General features: G+C 39.9%; 1 protein-coding gene across 1 annotated transcript in view; it reads left to right on the top strand.

Moving 5' to 3' along the window:
• The window catches only part of LOC139737910 (uncharacterized), a 30,532-nt gene extending 15,166 nt beyond the window's left edge, over nt 1-15,366 (top strand). Inside the window, exon 8 of the mRNA XM_071648578.1 lies at nt 14,445-15,366. Coding sequence (XP_071504679.1) covers nt 14,445-14,458 — 14 coding nt within the window. The 3' untranslated portion in view covers nt 14,459-15,366. The remainder of the gene's footprint in view (nt 1-14,444) is intronic.
• Nucleotides 15,367-18,868: the final 3,502 nt, after the last annotated feature.

Below are 18,868 nucleotides of genomic sequence, written 5' to 3'. Positions count from 1 at the left end.
ATTTGTTAAAATGATATTTGATTTCTCTTATCAACAAAGGAAGAATAGTTTGTCAAATTTGTGGTTTCTCGTATTAAGACCGTTTTCGTAACAAACTCCACGCACATTGGTATCTAATTGCGTCTTTCATGGGCATATGTGCACGTGTACTTGTGTGTATGACTATCGACTGGCAGTGATGTAAGGTGCCGTGGTGCCTTTGTGTACACATATGTACATACGTGACATGAGCGCTGCTGATGATGTGATTGGCATTATTTTAAATTGCGTGCATGATCGAAGCGTCAGTCATCTAATACAGGGCTCGACACTAAGGGTGGGATTTCACGGAGCACGCGAACGATTTGCGAAGGACGCGAATGACAACATCCAACATTCGGAAAAGTTTTTCTCCGAATGTTTTCCGACGATGGATTCGTAAACCATTCTCGCGCAGTTTGTGCGTAGTTCTCACGACATATGTGCGAATGTCGTGAGTACCATTGCCGAACTACGACCACCTACTCATTTACGAGGGACATGCGACCTAAATGCGAACAACGCGAATGTTCCAAGAATTACGGGCGAAAGTTTTGCGGACATTTTGAGACATATGCGAATATTTTCCACATATTTCGCGCACAATAAATATCGCACGACATTAATGCGATGTTCGTACATATGTCGCGCGATTTTTTTGTGACTCGTGATGGCACCAACACTCACACGGAGTATAAATGCAATGCAAGCGTTATTTGTTGTCCACAAGTCAGTGATGTCGGACCTGCAAGCCACGAATCCTGTCCTGACCATGGATGAAAAGGAAACTTTTGATTTTGAAGAGGAAGCTCTGCTGCTTGTTGCTGTGGGACTGTGTTTGAAGCGTAAGCAGGAAGAAGAAGAAGCGCTGAAAAAAAAACAGGAAACAGTATGTGAAGACTGTGTGGGTCCGTAGCTGGTTGCTGGAGCAAGAGAGACTTGAGCATGGTTTTTATGGACAGCTCATGGAGGCATTGGAAGAAGGAGATTTGACCACATACAAGAAACTCCTGAGAATGGATCCTGACCTCTTCAGGGAATTGGTGGCCAAGCTCACTCCCCGACTAATGAAGCAAGACACCAGTATGAGAAAAGCACTACCTGTTGGACTCAAGGTTGCCCTGACTTTAAGGTTCCTGGCAAGTGGAGACACGTACGTGTCCCTGGCCGCTTGCTTCCGCGTCGGCACATCCACTATTGGTCCCATGATTAGTGACGTTTGCCAAGCAATCTATGACGAATACCACGATGAACTCCTCTCTTGCCCAACCACTCCAGAAGAATGGAAAGAAGTGGCTTCAGAATTCTCTGACAGGTGGAACTTCGAGAACTGTTTAGGGGCTCTGGATGGCAAGCATGTGAGGATCAAGGCTCCTGGAAACACTGGTAGTATGTACTATAACTATAAGGGATATTTCTCTGTGGTGCTATTTGCCCTTGTTGATGCCAAGTACAGATTCAGGTACATTGATGTGGGAGCCAACGCCAGCTGTTCTGATGCTGGCCTCTTCATGGAGACCAGCCTGCGAAGGGCCCTAGACCAAGGCAAGGCAGGAATACCTGAGCCAGAGCCCCTGCCAAAGGATAATACACCCCTTCCGTACACCTTCGTTGGCGATGATGCCTTCCCGTTGAAATCATGGTTGATGAAACCATACGCCTTGAGAGAGATGACACACAAGGAAAGGATTTTCAACTACAGGCTTTCCAGAGCTAGACGCATCGCAGAGAATGCCTTTGGCATTTTAGCAAACAGGTATTATTTTTTTTTTCTTTAAACCAGGAGAACACACATGATCTTTCATCATTTTGTATGCCGTAAAATATGTCTTGCATTTAGTTTACTCGTCAACACATATAATAGAAAGGAATATGTTTTGTAATATCAAACTATTGCAAAAAATACTGATTTTCTGTATTTCTTATCTTAACCCTTTCTGTGACAGGAACATTGAATAGTGTCTAGAATTTGTATGTTGGATTTGCGGTGCCAGTCGGCAAAGCACACGAAGGGTTGAATGTGATAAAGAGTGTCTTGCAGTAATTCGGTTTCTTTATAAAGAAAAGCAGTACTTTCATGATCTTCGTGATTAATCAAGATAGCGAAAAGGCCTATATATGCTGATGAATCTCCCATAGTGCTTCACATAAACATACCATACCCTAGCTCACAACTCGCTCAAATCTCCGAGGATCACACTAGCTTCTGTTTAACATTATTAACTCATTCGCAGAGCTATTTGATACGACACTGAGGCAATATTTCAAGTGACCTGAATTTAACCATTAGCAGTTGGGTCTGGAAATTCATACGTTGTACCAATCATGGGTTGAAAACTTGAACACATTTTTCTGGAATTTGAATTTTCAGATTCAGATGTTTTCACCGACCAATGGAACAGAAACCAGAGACAGTTGTACAGATTGTGCTGGCTGCGTGCACTCTCCACAACTGGTTGGCCAGCAAGAAACCAGAGAAGATTCTGGGGAGCGCTGATTTTGAAAATCAAGACACATGTGAAGTGACACCAGGGTCATGGAGGCGGGAGGAAACGTTCACATCCCTGCAGAAACTGAAGGGCAACTACGGAAACAAAGGTGCCAGAAACCAAAGAGACTACCTAGCTGACTACTACGTCTCAGTGGGAAAGGTTCCCTGGCAGGACAGAATGGTCTATGACAAGGAACAGCGACCCGATCAGCAGACCACATGAACACCTTACATCAGAACAGTGGGGAGGGCTGGTGAACATGATTGTGGACAATATCAAGTGCACGTGGAATTGTACACAAAATTCCACGTGCACTTGATATTGTCCGTGTGCTATTATGCATTTAATGTAGAAGATTGCAGGTTTGTGTTTTATGCCTTTATATTTGTTCATCCATAAATGAGCGGTTTCATCAGAAACGTAGAACAAAGTTTATCCTGAAAATGAAGACATAGCACGTTTGATATTTTTATTTCGGCGAGCTTTTTAGTTTGAGTTAAACTGGTTTGGTATGCATCTGTTTATACAGCATAATATTTCATGAGCTACCGTTCGTGGGGGACTGAATATTAGACTATACAGTTACACTTCATTTACGAAAGTTTCTTGCATTGTCTTACAGAAAGGTGGTTACAGTATATTACAATTGCACTGTAAACACAAGACTGAAAGCAAAACGAAAAATCCAATAGAATATAGAAAACAACATTGGTGTGAAATATATGTGACAAACAATCCCAGAAAGCTTATATCTCAGGATTGGCGGTCTCTTTCATGACATATCCAGCGTGTTCAGTTTCCTATTTCTATTTCACATGGAATAAACATTCTTTCGATTTTATCTAAAAGTCTATAGAGAACCATTAACACGATTGATAAGTGCTGACGTTATTAAAGTTAGGTAGTAACGAGGATTTAGGGCTACTTCTTACTGAAGTACAAGTAGCTTCTAAGAAAAAAAAAAAACAAACTTTACAAAGTTTGACTTTCCACTAGTTTATGACTACAGAGTATCTTTAAAAAAGTAGTTTCTACACAGGACTACTTGAAAACTTTTGCAACGATGATTTTTTTTAATGCACTACAAATTCATATGCTATTTGTTCTGAAACGGTATAAATTGGAATGAATAAGTTTTCATCACTGATTTTACAAAAGAAGGGGTTATTAAAGATCTCGGATCTGATTTTACAGTTTATAAATGAAAACCCAATGTTGGTTCATACTTCCTTTGTATACTTCGTTATTTATAAATTGCGACAAGATTGTCTTTCCCATCTTTATACATGAAGAGTTTTTTTAAAAGTAAAGTTTGGGTTGCATCAAAATTTGAAAGTTGTTGGAAAATCAACCCATGGCATTGCTTCTGTACCAAACAAATATATCCCACCATAGTACCCCTTCATACGAATTCACCCCCCTCCCCCTCCAAAAAGAAAAGGAGGAACAATTTATCAATGATTGTTCTTACTTCAAAGAAAAAAAATAAGTTGACTGGATCTTTTCCTTTTTGCGACATGGGTCCGACCTTTGCAATTAAAATACTGGAGCCACAGTACATATATCATTGACTTCAGGCGTATGCATGTTTTGAATATATCTGTCTTTGTGTGTATGGGTGTGTGTGTGTGTGTGTGTGTGCGTGCGTGTGCTTGTTTACAAGGGTATACACTTGTTGTGTGTGAATGTATTGGTGTAGAACTTCATTACTAATTGTGCAGTGATGATGTGACTGATGTGAACTCGAGATGACACAACTCAAACTATTAGACAACTGCAAGTAAGAGGCAGAAAGGTCTTTATTTTGTACACTTTGTACTGTCAACCTTATTTTCACAGAACTGGTATGACATTATTCATGCAATCACAACCCATAATCGCAAAGCATTATTACGATATGAAAATGATACATAAAACGTGAACATTCTACACGTCACTTAGCATGCATATGGATTTTTCATTGTTTTCCACGTTTAACACATTATGCCTTAACAGTATCATCATGCTTGAAACCCTCTAAGGACACCCTTTCACCTCACCATGATTATCTTGAGATGCAACATTTCGTTTCACTGCACATGAATCCTATGCCCATTAACTTAATTTTCTTTTTATTTCAGAACATACAGGGAAAGTGTGAGGTGGGCAGATGCACTACTCTTTATATCCTTGTAAATGTAGAAAGGAACACAGTCAGGAAGTCCACAATGAAATGAAATCAAAAATAAAGTCACTGAGTGGTGTCGTCCTTGGCGAGGGGGAACAGGCCAGCGCTTGCGTTACCACTTCCCTGGTCAACGGTCTCCGTAGCAGATTTTACCAGGGACGACAAGCTGGCGACGTTGCTCATTCCAGAGAGGGAGAAGTCCGGATCACTACTCGACTCTCCTGAGAAAGGATTTGCCGATGTGGACTGCAGCGGGGTCAGATGAGTGTTTGTTCCTGTAGCTGGTGAGGTGTGCTCACTAGAAGTTAGCAAGGGCCGGAACACGGTATCTGGAGGGGATTGCAGCTGAGTTGGCCTCAGAAGCTGTTGAGCGTGCTGAAACTGGGGCTGGGCATGCTGCAGTTGATGTGGCGGCTGCGGTGATCTGAAAATGAACTGCTGCTGCGAAGGAGCCTGCAGTTGTGCATACTGCTGGTACTGGCCGTGCTGCTGCTGCTGCTGCTGCAGGCGCGATCTAGTCTGGTAGCGCAACACGAGTTGGATGGCCTCCAGTTGATGCTGATCCCAGAGGTCCCCCTCGGAGATGTGGTGCATCATTGTTTGCAGGTACTGGGAGACACTTTGGACAACGGCTCCTTGTCCGGACATTGGTTGTTCCCTGGATTTTCGGTGGGCGACCAAGTCATCCAATCGGGTCATCACCTGCGAAACATTAAACAAATTTGTTGTCAGTATTGGAAGCAAAAATATTCATGTCCACAAAGCGGGAATGTGGTTATACTGCTTAGTATTCGAGAATATAAAATGGTGTAAACTTTCATGAAAGTTACGTTTTATTTTGTTCATAATCAAAATGGTCATAACAATATCCACAATAATGATAGCTACAGATGATAACCAAATGATTTATCACCTGGCTCATCAAAACTTCTGACTGGGAGTGACTGCCTGTAATTGATCCCTGACGCTGTACCACAGAGACTGCAGATGTTCCCCTCTTCTTTCCTATCTCCTTTCCCCTCTCAATAGGGGCATGGGAATCGCTGTCACTGCTGCGGATCTCCTCGGCCTCGTCTTCCACATCATCAAACTAAAACAATACAAAATTGTCATACATAGAAGTTAAATAGACAATTCAAATAAGTACATGTATATCAATTCTTTAGAAGACTAATGCTAAAAATGACTGCCTGGCTGTTTACACTGGTCATGGCAATAGAATGGATATAGTGACTGACAGGATGAGTGACTATAGTCACAGTGGACATTGCAAAAGCCATTCATTGTACACAGTGATTGCTTTATATACTAACCATCACCTTAATTTAGAAAATACTGACTAATCACCTTACATTTGGCTATTACACAATAATACGTATTGTACACACTGTCTGCATATATTTACCACCACACATATTGGCCGACAGAAATTATTTATTACTGACTGCTTTATAAAGATTAGGATAAATGTTGTATCACTGTATGATTGTGTGACTAGTCTAACTGGTAATTTACACTGTCATCATTGGATTATATCCTCACTGACTGACTAGCCACACTGGCGATTTTCCTGATGTGAGGCTCTACAAAGGCAAAGTTGTCTTTGATCCACTGGTCACTGGCGGTGAGCCGGACGGCCCCTTGTCCACTCTTCTTCTTGTGGATCTTTACCCACCGGTCTCTGTAATTCTTGTAGAAACCGTGAACGTCATCAGCTGAAAATACAATAACACAACTTTCATGTTATGATACAGACAGCGAGTATTTCTGATTTGGAAAGTTAATTTTTGTAATGACAAGACGATAGAAAAACCTTTCATACACACAACAAAATAGAAACATGTATAACTCCACCTCTTAATGCAAAATAATTTGACAGGGTGTTCTTAAACTTTGGCTAATTTCTGGATAATGATGAAACTGCTGAGTGAAGAATGTGTGCAACATCATTTCATGCAAAATAGTTAATTTCAAGAGTCATACAATTGAATTTGTTGGTCTATTTTTACTCACCAGTGGGGATGGGATCACTAGGAAATCTGGGAACAAATGTGTCTTCCACAAATGACTCGCACAGCAAGAGTTTGTAGCCTCTGTCTTTAAAACGTTTCAGGGTCTTGTCATAGAAGACTTCATGCTGGCAAAAAAATTGTGCCAAGATATCCTTGTGTTCTTCTTTCCACGGATATCCCCTTTTCTCTACCTCCTTCTCTTTCTTCTTCTGCTTCTCTGGACCCTTGGTGCTGCATGTAGCACTGCCCGCATCACTGGTGTCCCCACTCTCATGCGTGGGCTTCTCTGGCAAGTCAGGGACCTGTCCCACGTCCTTGTCCTGCTCAGACTGAGCCGGCTCATCTAACTGATCCTCCTCGGAAATACTAGCCTCCTGCGCCTGCTCCACCTCCACTGGGATAATGTTCATCCTCCTTTTCTTGATTGACCCTCGTTGACGGTTCTTTCTTCCCTTGGGCGGCATATTTATACAGTAGATGATATCAAAATGGTCGGAGTCATGCAGTCATGTCAGTCATGCGGTCAGACGCCACATGGTGAAGATTTTACCCTGAAATATATTCAAAGCATGTCTCAAGACGTTCGCGAACAGTTCGCGTTTAGGTCGTTACATAATCGGAAGAACTTCGCGGAATTCGTGAAACCTGCGCTAGACATTCTCCAAAGTTTCGGGGTCCGTTTGGGGTTTCACGAAGATTTCGCGAACATCGCGCACGTCTTGCGAAGGTTTCGCGCATATGACGACGCTTACAAGAAATTTTCGAGAACAAATCGCGAGCAAATCACGACCAAATGTGCGGAAAAGGTTCGCAAAAAATTTCAAACTTTTTTGAAATTCTCGCCGAAGTAAAAACGACATCCGCGAACAAATGACGACGCTTCCGAACCCTCACGTTGCTTTTGCGATCGTTTGCAGAATAAAATACGAATGCTGGATTTTGTCATTCGCGTCCTTCGCAAATCGTTCGCGTGCTCCGTGAAATCCCAGCCTAAGGGTGGGATTTCACGGAGCACGCGAACGATTTGCGAAGGACGCGAATGGCAAAATCCAGCATTCGTATTTTAGTCTGCAAAAGATCGCCAAACGAACGTGAGGGTTCGGAAGCGTCGTCAATTGTTCGCGAATGTCGTTTTTACTTCGGCGAGAATTTCAAAAAAGTTTGAAATTTTTGGCGAACCTTTTCCACACACTTGGTCGTGATTTGCTCGTGAATTGTTCTCGAAAGTGTCTTTAAAGCCTCGTCATATGCGCAAGATCTTCGCAAGACACGCGCGATGTTCGCAAAATGTTCGTGAAACCCCAAACAGACTCCGAAACTTTGGAGAATGTCTCGCGTATGTTACGCGAAATCTGCGAAGTTTTTCCGATCATTTTACGACGTAATCGCAAACTGTTCGCATACCTTTTGAGATATTCTCGCGAACGTTTAGCGCACGTTTGGGGGATATATTACCTATACGTTTTCTACAAATAAAAGTCGTAGCATACATCTAAACATCAAACAACTACAGTAACAAAAGAAATTAAAGACTAGCAAAGAGAAAGAAATGTTTGATATACAAAAAAAAAAATCGCAGAATACACTTAATATTAATCTAAAGTATGCAAAATTTCCTTTAAACTATAGAGATTATGTGTTGGAGGAATTGCTAAAAAAAAAATCAAATGCTTTACTGCTTGTAGTGGAGATAGGTCCTAGGGGAAAAAAATGTAGGCAAGCACAGGATAGAAAAATGAGAGAAAAAGAAAGGAGAAATAGAGGAAAGAAAAAAAAATCAACTCAAGACAGCTTCCACCTCTCCTTGGGTACATTTCCTCCCATGATTATTGAAAAATTTTCGTTGTTCGCATTTCCGTCGCGTGTTCTTCGTGAACGTAACATGCTGTACTTAAGCAATGATACACACGACATTCGCACAAACGTCGTGGAAACTTCGCACAAATTGCGCAAGAATAGTTTTCGGCTTCATTGTCGGAACGCATTCGGAGAAAAACTTTTCCGAATGTTGGATTTTGTCATTCGCGTCGTTCGCAAATCGTTCGCGTGCTCCGTGAAATCCCACCCTAACGGTGGCCCGGTAGCCCGTGGCCACAAAAAACGCACATCGGGCCACCAAAAAAAAAAAAGTTGGAGGATTGCCTTTACTTTTGGAAATGGATAGCGGTAACAATCGGCTCCGTAAGATGCTAAAATAAATGTCAGATGTTTGCTTTTAATTTTGGAAATGAATAACGGTAATATTCGACTCGGTATGATACTTAAATAAACGTCAGATGTCTGCTTATACTTTTGGAAATGAATAACGGAAATATTCAGCTCCGTAGGGAGCTAAAATTAATGTCAGATATTTGATTTTGCGTTCGGAAATGAATACGGATAACATTCGGCTCCGGAAGATGCTGAAATAAATGTCGAATGTTTGCTTTGACGTTCGGAAATGAATACTAATAATATTCAACTCCGTACGATGATAGAATAAATGCCGGATGTTTGCTTTTACGTTCGAAAGTAAATAGCAATAACATTCAGCTCCGGAAGATGCTAAAGTAAATGTCGAATGATCCCTGTGACGTTCGGAAATGAATAACAATAATATTCAACTCAGTACGATGATTAAATAAATGTTGGATGTTTGCTTTTACTTTCAAAAGTAAATAGCAATAACATTCGGCTCCGGAAGATGCTAAAATAACTGTCAGATGATTGCTTTTTCGTTCGGAAGTGAATAGCAGTAATATTCTGCTTCATACGATGCTAAAATAAATGTCGGATATTTACTATTATATTTCGAAATTAATAACAGTAATATTCAGCTGCGTTTGATGGTAAAGTAATTGTCTGATGTCTGCCTTGACGTTCAAAAATGAAAAACAGTAACATTCGGCTCCGTACGATGCTGAAATAATTGTCAGATGATTCATTTCACTTTCGGAAGTGGACAGCAATAACATTCGGCTCCGTACGATAATAAAATAAATGTTAGATGTTTGCTTTCAAATTTGGAAATGAATAACGGTAATATTCTGCTCCGTACGATGCTAAAATAAATAATAGATTGTTGCTTTTACATTTGGAAATGATTAACGGTATCAATCGGCTCAGTTAGATGCTAGAATGAATAGCGGATGCTTGCTTTCACGTTCGGAAATGAATAAGGATAACATTCAGCTCCGTAAGATGCTAAAATGAATGTCAGTTGTTTGCTTTTAATTTTGGAAATTAATAACGGTAATATTCAACTCCGTATGATACTTAAATAAACGTCGGATGTCTGCTTATACTTTTGGAAATGAATAACGGTAATATTCAGCTCCGTATGGGGAGCTAAAATTAATGTCAGATATTTGATTTTGCGTTCGGAAATGGATAAGGATAACATTCGGCTCCGGAAGATGCTGAAATAAATGTCGAATGTTTGCTTTGACGTTCGGAAATGAATACTAATAATATTCAACTCCGTACGATGATAAAATAAATGCCGGATGTTTGCTTTTGCGTTCGAAAGTGAATTGCACTGAAATTCAGCTCCGGAAGATGCTAAAGTAAATGTCGAATGATCCCTTTGACGTTCGGAAACGAATAACAATAATATTCAACTCCGTACAATGATTATGTCTGATGTTTGCTTTTATAATGTTCGAATGTAAATAGCAATAACATTCAGCTCCGGAAGATGCTGAAATAAATGTCGGATATTTGCTTTGACGTTCGGAAATGAATTAAAATAATATTCAACTCCGTACGATGGTAAAATAAATGCCGGATGTTCGCTTTCATGTTCGAAAGTAAATAGCAATAACATTCAGTTCCGGAAGATGCTAAAATAAATGTCGAATGATCCCTTTGACGTTCGGAAATGAATAACAATAATATTCAACTCCCTACGATGATTAAATAAATGTCGGATGTTTGCTTTTACTTTCAAAAGTAAATAGCAATAACATTCGGCTCCGGAAGATGCTAAAATAACTGTCAGATGATTGCTTTTACGTTCGGAAGTGAATAGCAGTAATATTCTGCTTCATACGAAGCTAAAATAAATGTCGGATATTTGCTATTATATTTCGAAATTAATAACAGTAACTTCATCTGCGTTTGATGGTAAAGTAAATGTCTGATGTCTGCCTTGACGTTCAAAAATTAAAAACAGTAACATTCGGCTCCGTACGATGCTGAAATAATTGTCAGATGATTCATTTCACTTTCGGAAGTGGGCAGCAATAACATTCGGCTCCGTACGACAATAAAATAAATGTCGGATGTTTGCTTTTAAATTTGGAAATGAATAACGGTAATATCCTGCTCCGTACGATGCTAAAATAAATAACAGATTGTTGCTTTTACATTTGGAAATGATTAACGGTATCAATCGGCTCAGTTAGATGCTAAAATAAATAGCGGATGCTTGCTTTCACGTTCGGAAATGAATAAGGATAACATTCAGCTCCGTAAGATGCTAAAATGAATGTCAGTTGTTTGCTTTTACTTTTGAAAATGATTAACGGTAACATTCGGCTCCGTAAGGTGTTAAAATACTAGTAAATGTTGAATGATTGCTTTCACAATCAGAAATGAGTAACGGTAACTTTCGGCTCTTTACAATGCCAAAACAAGTGTCGGATGTTTACAAATGTCTGTAAATGCTCCCACTTTATCATTTCAAACGTAAGTTTTGACCACCTACATGTAAATAGGCATCAACTTTTATGATAACTCTATTCATTTATTTTAGACATAGGTACCTGTATCACGTCAGTAATGCTTAATATTTATTTTTCTATGTTTAGTAGGACCGATTTAGTTTTTCTTGTGTTTTTCTTGGTTTTTTTTTTTTGGCCACCAGATTTTACTTTCGGGCCACCAAAAAATAGAAATCAATGATTTCGGTGGCCGGATCGGGCCACCAAAAATAGAAGTTAGTGTGGCGCCCTGTCTAATAACACGAATGTATGATTACTTTTGGATTGAGATAGTGCTTTGATTTTGATATAGAATTTGAATTAAAGCATTTTACCACAGAATATTGACAACACAATCATTTCAATGTAAATAATAATCATCTTCCCTCTCCTTTATACTTGAGGATGTTAAGGCTTAGATAATTGTGCGTACATTTATTATTGAACTTGATCAACTGCATTATCGATATCCAAGAAAAAAACTAGAATTGTGAAATTCTATGTACAAATTCAAAGGAGAGTTGTCCTCTTGTGATATCACATATTCTGGCATAGTTCTGTCCAAAGAGGGCAACATACACACTTTTGCATAATTCTTGTTAACAGGTTATCCAAATTTGCTCAACATTTTACTGTTGGGTTTCTAAAATTGTTTTCTACTCACCTAATCCACGTTGTTGTTTGGGGAAAATTCCCCTTTAAGGTGCTTCCTTCAGAACAAAGCATAAGTGTGTATAACCGAATATACACACTTGTTTTGTGTTTTGCTTCCTAGTATTATGATGATGTATTTTTACACACTTTAGAATAAGATGTGTACATCGTGTAAAATAGTCATGGAAATTTACATTTTCTGCTCTGGAAAGTCATGGAAAGTCAGGGAATTTTGAAAATGTGGAAGCGTATGAACCCTGTGTAGTCTTTGCACACTAAACAATTGATGCCGAAAAATTCTGAAGGGGACAGCGAATTTGCTGCTGGCTAGGTATGTTGTATTATAGAAATGATGCTTATTTAAACATAAGTGCTGTCTTTTGCCAAAGCAATTTATTAACACCTGCAATATAGCGCATAACTTCTTGGCAGCATGGAGGATGGGTTCAAAGGAGAGATTCTTGTTTCTTCTCCTTCTCTAATACCTCCTTGGTTGCACAATCTTTGTAATCCTTCTTTATACCAAGCAAGTCCTAGAGCCCAAATATCTGTGGTTTGATGCTGCATCTGTGTAATACAGGGTTTTACTATTCACTGTTAATATGCAAATGATGCACAGGTCTGAGTGCATAAGTTGGAATTGTGTGCATAGGGTACTTAGTAACTGTGGAATTATTAAGTCTACATTCCATTGTTGTTGCATGCAAACTCTTCCTACTAACGCACGAAAGACATGCATCAGCTGCTTTATAGAAGGGTGAACAAATTGTTACCATGAATCCAGAAAATGTAACAGCTTTTGTAATAGGCAAGACATTTTAGAAAATCTGACTTCCTGCTTCTTTCTTCATTGCAAAGTTTAAGATCGCGAAGTTTGCTTGTCTGTCCACACTGGCAGACAACTTCAGTTCTCAATAGTTCTTGAGCTCTTGGTCACGTGTGCACATGCGCAACAAATAAGAAAGAGCGCAATGTGTGACAGCACATGATTGTTCCATAGCTAGGCACACACGTACATCACAAGGACCTCACGCTTCGGAGACACAGCCCACAAACATATGGTAGACTGGTCATGTGACAAACTTTGCACATTATCAGCTGCAAGCATTCACGATGCGCAAAGATTGAAAAGATTGGCGGGGGTGCGGGTAATATCCCTAGTTTGAGTGGGTTTGAGTGAGTTTTCGTAAGAAGTTTCGTGGGAAGTTTGCGGTCACACTGGCAAAACTTTGAGATCTAAAAGGATGCAATCTTGAACTTCACAATATTTTGCCAGTGTGACGGCGGCTTTTTAGATTTGCGCACAGATATGGCTTTTGGCACGAAACCTACATTTTTGCTTTACTGCTCAATTAATCAACTAACTTGCTTTCATGTATCTGCTCCTGTATATGCATGCAGCAATGGAGGGAGAAATCAATATTAGTCACTCATTATATAATAGAAAAAAATGTGCGCATCCACTCACACAGGAGGAGCTGCCACGACTCAAGGCCTAGTAAGCTGTATTGTCAAGCACCTTGTTCATGTACTGTGTACTGCGTACCGGTACATGTACAATGTATATAACATTCATGTAAGGATCAGAGCTATATATTTGTCTGTTGTTAATTTGACATATAAAACCTTACTTTCAAAATTTGCAAAAATTTAACTCTGCGAAATATATGGCATTTATGCAGTATGTGCCAACCTGCCCCGTGTGTACATGTGCACTTATAAATTAGCATATTGTTTGTATCCCTATTTCTGCATCATAAAGAGTGCAAAATTTGCTCATAGAGCCATTCGTCTCCCAAACTTAACTCTACTTCTTGTTTAGGGCTGCATTTAAAATATTTTGCATACCAAGAAGCATGGTTATAAAACCTAGTTTTGAGACAATGTTTTGCAACATGGTTCGACAAAGGAGCACATATAAAAGGTTCTCCCAAGTGTTTGTTTTTTTTTTTGTGCGTGGGGTCGTTGGACTGTGACAATGCACATCTCACTATACGCAGCTTCTCCCTTGGCAAGTGGATCAAACAATGATCAGCTGACCTGCATATTTTTTTCAGTACAATTTTGACATTGTCTAAATTGTGTCTGAAATCTTGGTTGTGCATATGACCAAACTTTCAAAACTTTTTTTCCTGTTAAATGTGGTTTTGAATCGCACTTCCACAGTGCATTTCATAAACTGTGTTTATAATCATGATAACCATTGATAACAAAATGTAAACCATAAATTGTGGTTTCAAAAATATGTTTCCATCCAGAAAAATTTGCTCTAAATGCACCTTAAGTTAGTTTGTACATGAGAATTGGTCATCTTTTTAGGAGATCATCGATGGTTGGAGCAGGACTGGGCTTTGCTGACTTCATCTCTGCTTGATAACCACCCCACTATTCTATCCCGTCTTCTTCTTATGTAGAGCAGGACGCAGGAAATGATGGCAGGGTTCGACGCCACAGAAATGACGAGCCCGTGGAGGTCTCCGACGACAGTGAAGAAGATGACGCGTCTTCTTACGAGAGTCCCGACCCAGAGGACTACTACTGGGAGCGGGATGCTTGGGGATCATACCGGGTCCGCTATGAGGATGGAACCATCATTACTGATCGCAGCGAGGACGAGGAAGACAGCGACGCCTACTGGTAGAATAGGCGGAGAGCACGGAAGAGGAAGTGCGAATATTGCTGTTCATGAACAAATATAAATAGATCCTCTCCACACCTAAGAAAGAGAAACTGCTTGAATCAATCCTAAAAGACATACAGCAAAATCTTCAGAGGATGCTCACTAGCTACCCATGAGAGCGAATGTTACAGACTCTCCTCGAGCTTCTTGTTTTTTTTCAGTCAGACACCACCAGTGCTCACAGGGACCTTAAGGGTTTGATTAAATCGTTCTGCACTCTGTTTGTATCCCTACGTTCTTTCTAGAGCAGGGTCGAGACGCGGCGGCTCCGGTAGTTGAGGTCGACGAGGAGGAAGAGAGCTCGGACGTGGATTCCAACTCGAGTGGTCGTGCCTGGGATTACGACAGGTACGGGCGATTCAGGAGGGTGCGCTACAACGACGATGGTTACATCATCTACACTGAAGAGGAAGAGGAGGAGGAGGATGAAGATCTAGATGAGTGGTAGCTATGAGGGGGTTACCAGAGATAGACATCAATGACAGGAGCATGGTGATAGAGCACGCATCACTTCGTCGAAAACTCTGCCTTGGGACCATGACATATTCCGCCTGGCCAGTGGTTAGTGACTAGGCAAGGCAGTCAACTCTTAGAGGACCAATTTGCTGGTTTCTCATTTTTTGCTCTTCCGAGACTTGCCAAGCATCTCCTGCTGTTTGTATATGAGACGATGGGATAGTACGTGTTCGCAGCATTCATATATGGATGTGAATATGTGTCATATCTGACCCTGTATTTATATTCCACTTCTTGTCATATCACTGCCCATGTATGTCAGTTTAAACTAGTGGCCTTTTAATCGATACTACCTATTGTATCTCTTGTAATGCTTGGGGGGGGGGGCAGGCACTGGTATACAGCCATTACGTGTTTGAAGATCTGCTTGACATGTCCTTTCATTTTCCCATGTGCATCCTTGGATACCAAAGCAGTAGTACACCACCACAAATGAGTCAAAACACATGCACAGATAAAAAGAGATCACCGTCCTTCAGGTTATGTCCTGTGACAAAATGAAAGTAGACGATATACAACCGTTTCCTCCCGACTTTAAGAATAAAACATTTATTGCGGTGTGATTTCGTGAAATGTAGCCAAATAACCAACCACGTAGTGGGTCGGCATTCCCAGCATTTTGTGGCAGAAATTGAAACTGTGACAGGATGTGATGGGGCTTGAATAGTAACTTAATTTGCGTTAATGGCGTAAGGTACATCATTCTGGGGCAAAAGACAAGGAAATGCCAAAGTGTTGAGTTAATGAACACTGATTACTTGTGCCTTTTACTTACAAGCACTGATATTCTTACCAGCCAGTTCACAGCTGCAATCTGAGCATGTGCAGAAAAATGGTCATTGCAGACCTTCTCATGAAATTGAATTGTAACTGAGGTCCTTACAAAACTGAATACTGTAAAACGAGGAATTTTCGCGTGCACTTTAATTTCGCAAATTTCGCGAATGCCAAGATTCGCGAAATTAAAATGCACGCAAACGTCCTTGTTTACAGTATATGCATTGAACGCCATTGGCACTTCGCAAAAATTTCATGCCACGAAAAAGGCTGTCGGTTCCAATTTGCGAAAAATTCATTCCGCGAATATATCATGTTTTACAGTAGTTCTTCATTAAAACTATGTTATGGATATTCATGTTGATCTAGGTGCATATCGGAGTGTACCTGGTGAATGTGTATTCTTTTCAATCAAATCAACAAAAGACATGCATGCAGCACTGACACGTAAAACACCAATTTCTGCTGTGCTGTTTTCAACTGCTCGTCTCATCAAAAGGTTAATCAATTTTTTTGGAAAAGTCTGTGGTTTGGAGGTCATTGCAGACCAGTGCTAACTGTGAAGTGGCTTATTTGAGCCCACCAATGTTCCTGGTCAACTTTGTTAATTCCTACCCACGTCATTTTCTGTGAAGGTCCAGTATGGCAAAGATGCCAGTCGGGCAGTGCAGGGGTACGGGTTTATTTCTGCAATACATTGGAATGAAAGAATGTGACATTGACAACTTGTAGACAGGAAGAGTGCCTCTGTCCTTAGTATAGGGAGATTATCGTGTTTACCGCTGTTTGTTATTCAAGATGGAAAGGGTGTCAGAAAGTCAGCAGACTTTCTTTTCCGGGGAAGAAGGGATAACAAGAATTTTTTTTTTTTTTTTTTTTTTTTTTTAATAACAGGAAGTTTGGCAGGAAGTTGATACATGTATGTGAGAAGTTTGGATTAATACCAGTGTGGTAGAGCGATCGGCCTTGTGTACATACTGTTTTCTTCCATTTGCCCAAGAATTGCCATTTAAGTTAACCTGTTTCTTGCGGGAACCTTGGAGACCAGGTTCCTGTGGCATCAACTCAAAGACAGGAACCAGGGGTCCATTTTATGAAGTCATCACATAAAAATCTGTGCATAAATCTCAGAATGGCAAAAGTCGCTCATATGTAGCTGATGAGATTTTTTGTGTTATGCTGACCAGAAAAATGACTGTGATCAAAAGATTAGAGTTGCTTCTATCAATATCTGTTCTTTGTTGTATGGAAACTGGGTTTATTTTTGCTATTTGTAATTTACCTTTTTCTAACAAAGTAGAGCGCACATTTTGCTATGAAACTTGCATGAAGACACGAGTAGTAATCAAGGCCAAGCTCGATAGATTTTGATGTTCGCCGATTCCATTCGGGTGCCCTTATAATAGTGTATAACAAAAGAGTTTGCGAGCCTGTCAGTGCACGCTCTATAGTCATACCTCAGGTCTGATCGATATGTTGCCTCAGTCATTTGATGGCACATGTAGTTGACAGTGTAAAAGGGAAACATACTACTCGACTGTTTTCTCACAGGCAGATTACCAACCTGTCCGTTTCTTTGTCAACTAGCAAAAATAATATTGTTTGGGTGCATTAAAGGCTCTCAGAGAATTCAATTGCGGGAGGAATGGGTTAATCCCCTTTAAAAAAAGGGAGGGGGGGAAACAGAAGACACTGTATCAAAACACTTGAATGGATTCACATGTCACTCCAAAATTCTGCTGGAATTGAATGTTGAATAAATAGATGTCACAGGTGACTTTGGCAAACTCACTTGCTGCTTGTTTGCCCTTCCTAGCAAGGACTGATGTTGCAGTTCATATGGCAAGTAATATTTGGACTTGAACTGTATGTGTATGAACATCTTGTATACAGGTGACAAAGAGTGATTTCAATTGTACTCTAAACTCACTGTTGATATGTACATACCAACTCCATATTGTTAAAATTTAAGTCTTATCTCTTAATCCCATCTGATTAAAAGATTTGAGGTTAACCAGGCTGATGACAAGGGTTGCCTGGATGGAGCAGCCACAGATATCGACTTATCTTTAAACTTTGTGTTTTCAATTTCTTTTTTATTTAAGTTGAAATCAAATCAAGTTGGTGTTGTCAAAAAGGGAGATCTAATCATCAGGGTTGCAGCTACATTGACCAGACTTGTGTTATCTAATGACCTTGGTGCTTACATGGTGTCAAAAGAAACCTGGGAGGAAATATCTCAGTCCAGTGGTTCCAGTTGCAGTGTACTGAATGCGGCATACATTTTGCATATTGGGACTTGTAGGACGATTTCACAAGTACATGAATTCATGACTTAGAGTCACATAAATAGAATGAAAAAGAAGTGTTATCAAAATAGTGATTTCCTACCTGTGGTATATGTTTAATTTGATGCAATATTTTTGCAAGTTGTCAATTTTGCAAATATTGTTCAACTTTTGAAATTCATAGAAATTAAACCTCCCCCCCCCCCCAAAAAAAAAGTACATTAATTCATGACTTAGAATCACATAGATAGAATGAAAAAGAAGTGTTACCAAAATAGTGATTTCCCACCTGCGCTATGTGTCAATTGGATGCAATATTTTTGTAAGTTGTTAATTTTGCAAATACTGGTCAACTTGTGAAATTCATAGCAATGAAACCCCCCCCCAAAAAAAAAAAACAAAACAAAACAAAACAAAACAAAACAAAACAAACAAACAAACAAGTAAATATACCATGTATACATTATATGTGACTGCCCAGCTCAAAACCAGAAAAAGTCACACATTGTGATTCACTGTAATGGACAAAATAGTCATTTGGGTTGACTGACTCAAATTTTGAATTTTTTTCTTACATGGGAG

Source organism: Diadema antillarum, unplaced genomic scaffold, assembly GCF_040938485.1.
Source record: "Diadema antillarum isolate AM-2024a unplaced genomic scaffold, OU_Dant_1.0 seq00000715_RagTag, whole genome shotgun sequence".
Taxonomy (NCBI): domain Eukaryota; kingdom Metazoa; phylum Echinodermata; class Echinoidea; order Diadematoida; family Diadematidae; genus Diadema; species Diadema antillarum.
Note: the sequence above shows the minus strand (reverse complement) of the source record. Positions and strands in the feature narration are given on the sequence as shown.